This window comes from Poecilia latipinna, unplaced genomic scaffold (genome assembly GCF_001443285.1).
Source record: "Poecilia latipinna isolate Pla-1442-1.1 unplaced genomic scaffold, P_latipinna-1.0 Scaffold5684, whole genome shotgun sequence".
Classification (NCBI taxonomy): Eukaryota; Metazoa; Chordata; class Actinopteri; order Cyprinodontiformes; family Poeciliidae; genus Poecilia; species Poecilia latipinna.
In genome coordinates, this window is record NW_015118300.1 from 1 (window position 1) to 1,965 (window position 1,965).

At 36.6% G+C, this 1,965-nt stretch overlaps 1 protein-coding gene across 1 annotated transcript in view; it reads right to left on the reverse strand.

Annotated features, from left to right (window-relative positions):
* Positions 1-215: 215 nt before the first annotated feature.
* LOC106943678 (very long-chain acyl-CoA synthetase-like) overlaps positions 216-1,965 on the reverse strand; it is a gene marked incomplete at its 5' end in the record, with an annotated part of 8,475 nt that continues 6,725 nt past the window's right edge. The window contains 3 exons of the mRNA XM_015026988.1: positions 216-439; positions 1,213-1,310; positions 1,388-1,586. Coding sequence (XP_014882474.1) covers positions 231-439; positions 1,213-1,310; positions 1,388-1,586 — 506 coding nt within the window. The remainder of the gene's footprint in view (positions 440-1,212; positions 1,311-1,387; positions 1,587-1,965) is intronic.

Genomic DNA, 1,965 nt, shown 5'->3' on the forward strand with positions numbered 1-1,965 from the left:
AAGTCATAATATTAGAAGAATAAAGTGGAAATAATGCAATAAAGTAATATGACTATTCTCATGATTTTACTTTTTTTCCCAATGCCCCTAATATTCCATCATATTATTTATTATTGCCATAAATTTATTTTAAAAAATTGACAGTATGATTGGAAGTGTTACATTTGCTATTTTCTCCACTATTTGTTCCACAAAGACATCAATAAATATCAGTAAATACAAATATACCATTAGATGCAGTTGCCATGCGGCTGAGTGATACGAGTAAAGCGGCTGACCCACTTCAGGTTCAGGTTTTTCATTTTTACCTGAACCCGTAGGAACCTGGGTCTTGCGTAGGCCGGCAGGTAGGAGACGACTTGCTTGTAGACGTCTGCGGAGTCGAAGGTTTCTCCTTCTTTCAAAGTGACGGCCGCCATGCCGATCCGACCCTCGTGACCTGATGGTTAGGAACAAGCAGGAGAGAGGAAACCATCTTTAACACATTCACGTGAAAATGGTGGCAAACTGATGGTGCAACTAGCACATCTTTGAAAAGCAGAAGTGGAACCTCCTGCACAACCAAACAAGAATCCAGCAAGTGGTTTCTGGATAGTGAGTCAACAACAAAACTTTTCCAGCAGCCGCTAGGTAAAGGGCTGGGGTTGCTAAGTAACGGCACAGTATGACACAAGAACCAGGAGGTTTCAGAAAACATCAACTTCTTGCCGAACAATCGCTGGGCTGTTTTTTGAAACACTTTCACTGCAAAAAAAAAACAAAATCTTACCAATGATTTTGTTCTGGTTTCTTCTGAGAATATATTAATATTCTTGAAATAAGACAAAACTAATTTCAAAGTAACTTTTCAGCAAGATATAGCTGAATATTGAATATTTTAAATATTCAATATTTAAAATAGTATGTAAAATGTAACTCCAGTGTAACTAGTACATATTTAACAAAATGTACTGTTACACTGGAAAATTATTTTATTAAAATGACATTTTTCACGCATTATATGTGAAATAATCTGCCAGTAAAACTGTGGTAGTATTTTTTCAAGTCTAAGATATTTTCACTAGAAACTAGACCAAAATCACTTGGTAAGAAGTGTTTTTACAGTGCATGTCGTTTTTAGAAGCGGTAGAGACACAAATGGAAGTACAAAAATGTTCAACATGCAAACTTTTCATAATAAGTCCCGTTTGGTGTAGTAAAGTATTTTTATACCTTCCACTTTAACGCCATAAACATTTGCTTCTAAGATGCAGGCAGCCAAAGTGAGGATGTCTGCCACCTCTGACGTGGCGACGTTTTCACCTTTCCACCTGAAACAGAAACAATAAAAAGATGATGGCAGCGTCTCCGTTCGTCTCGGATGGATAACCTGTGAGCCTCCACTCACCTGAACGTGTCGCCCACTCGGTCCTGAAAATAAATAAACTTTTCGTGGTCGAACCGAAGCAGGTCGCCGGTGTTGAAGTACAGATCGCCTTTTTTCATGACGTCATAAAGTCTCTTCTTCTCCGTCTGCTGCTTGTTGCCGGCGTAGCCGACAAATGGAGACCGCCGAGTTATTTCTCCAACCAAAAGCCCAGTTTCACCTGAGCAAAATAAAAGACGGTAATAACAAATAAATGATGCTCATTTTAACAGCTTTAACAAGTAAAGCTAAAAAGTCTGGCTATGGCCGGGCAATCAATCGATTATATCGATTAATCTAATTTTTGTTTTCTTTTGAAATAATACAGAATAAAATCGTAATATTAGGAGAATGAAGAAGTAATTTTAGTGGAACTCCAACACAATTTAAAAAATTAATCATTACAGTTTTTTCCCCTCATTAATTTTTTGTTGTTGTAATTATTAGATGTTCCTCTGGTAAAATTGCATCTTTATTCTGCTAATATCATGACTATATTCATCTAATAAAAACCAAAATTGTCGTAGCCTAATCCTAATTCTTAACTCAAGAAATATTTT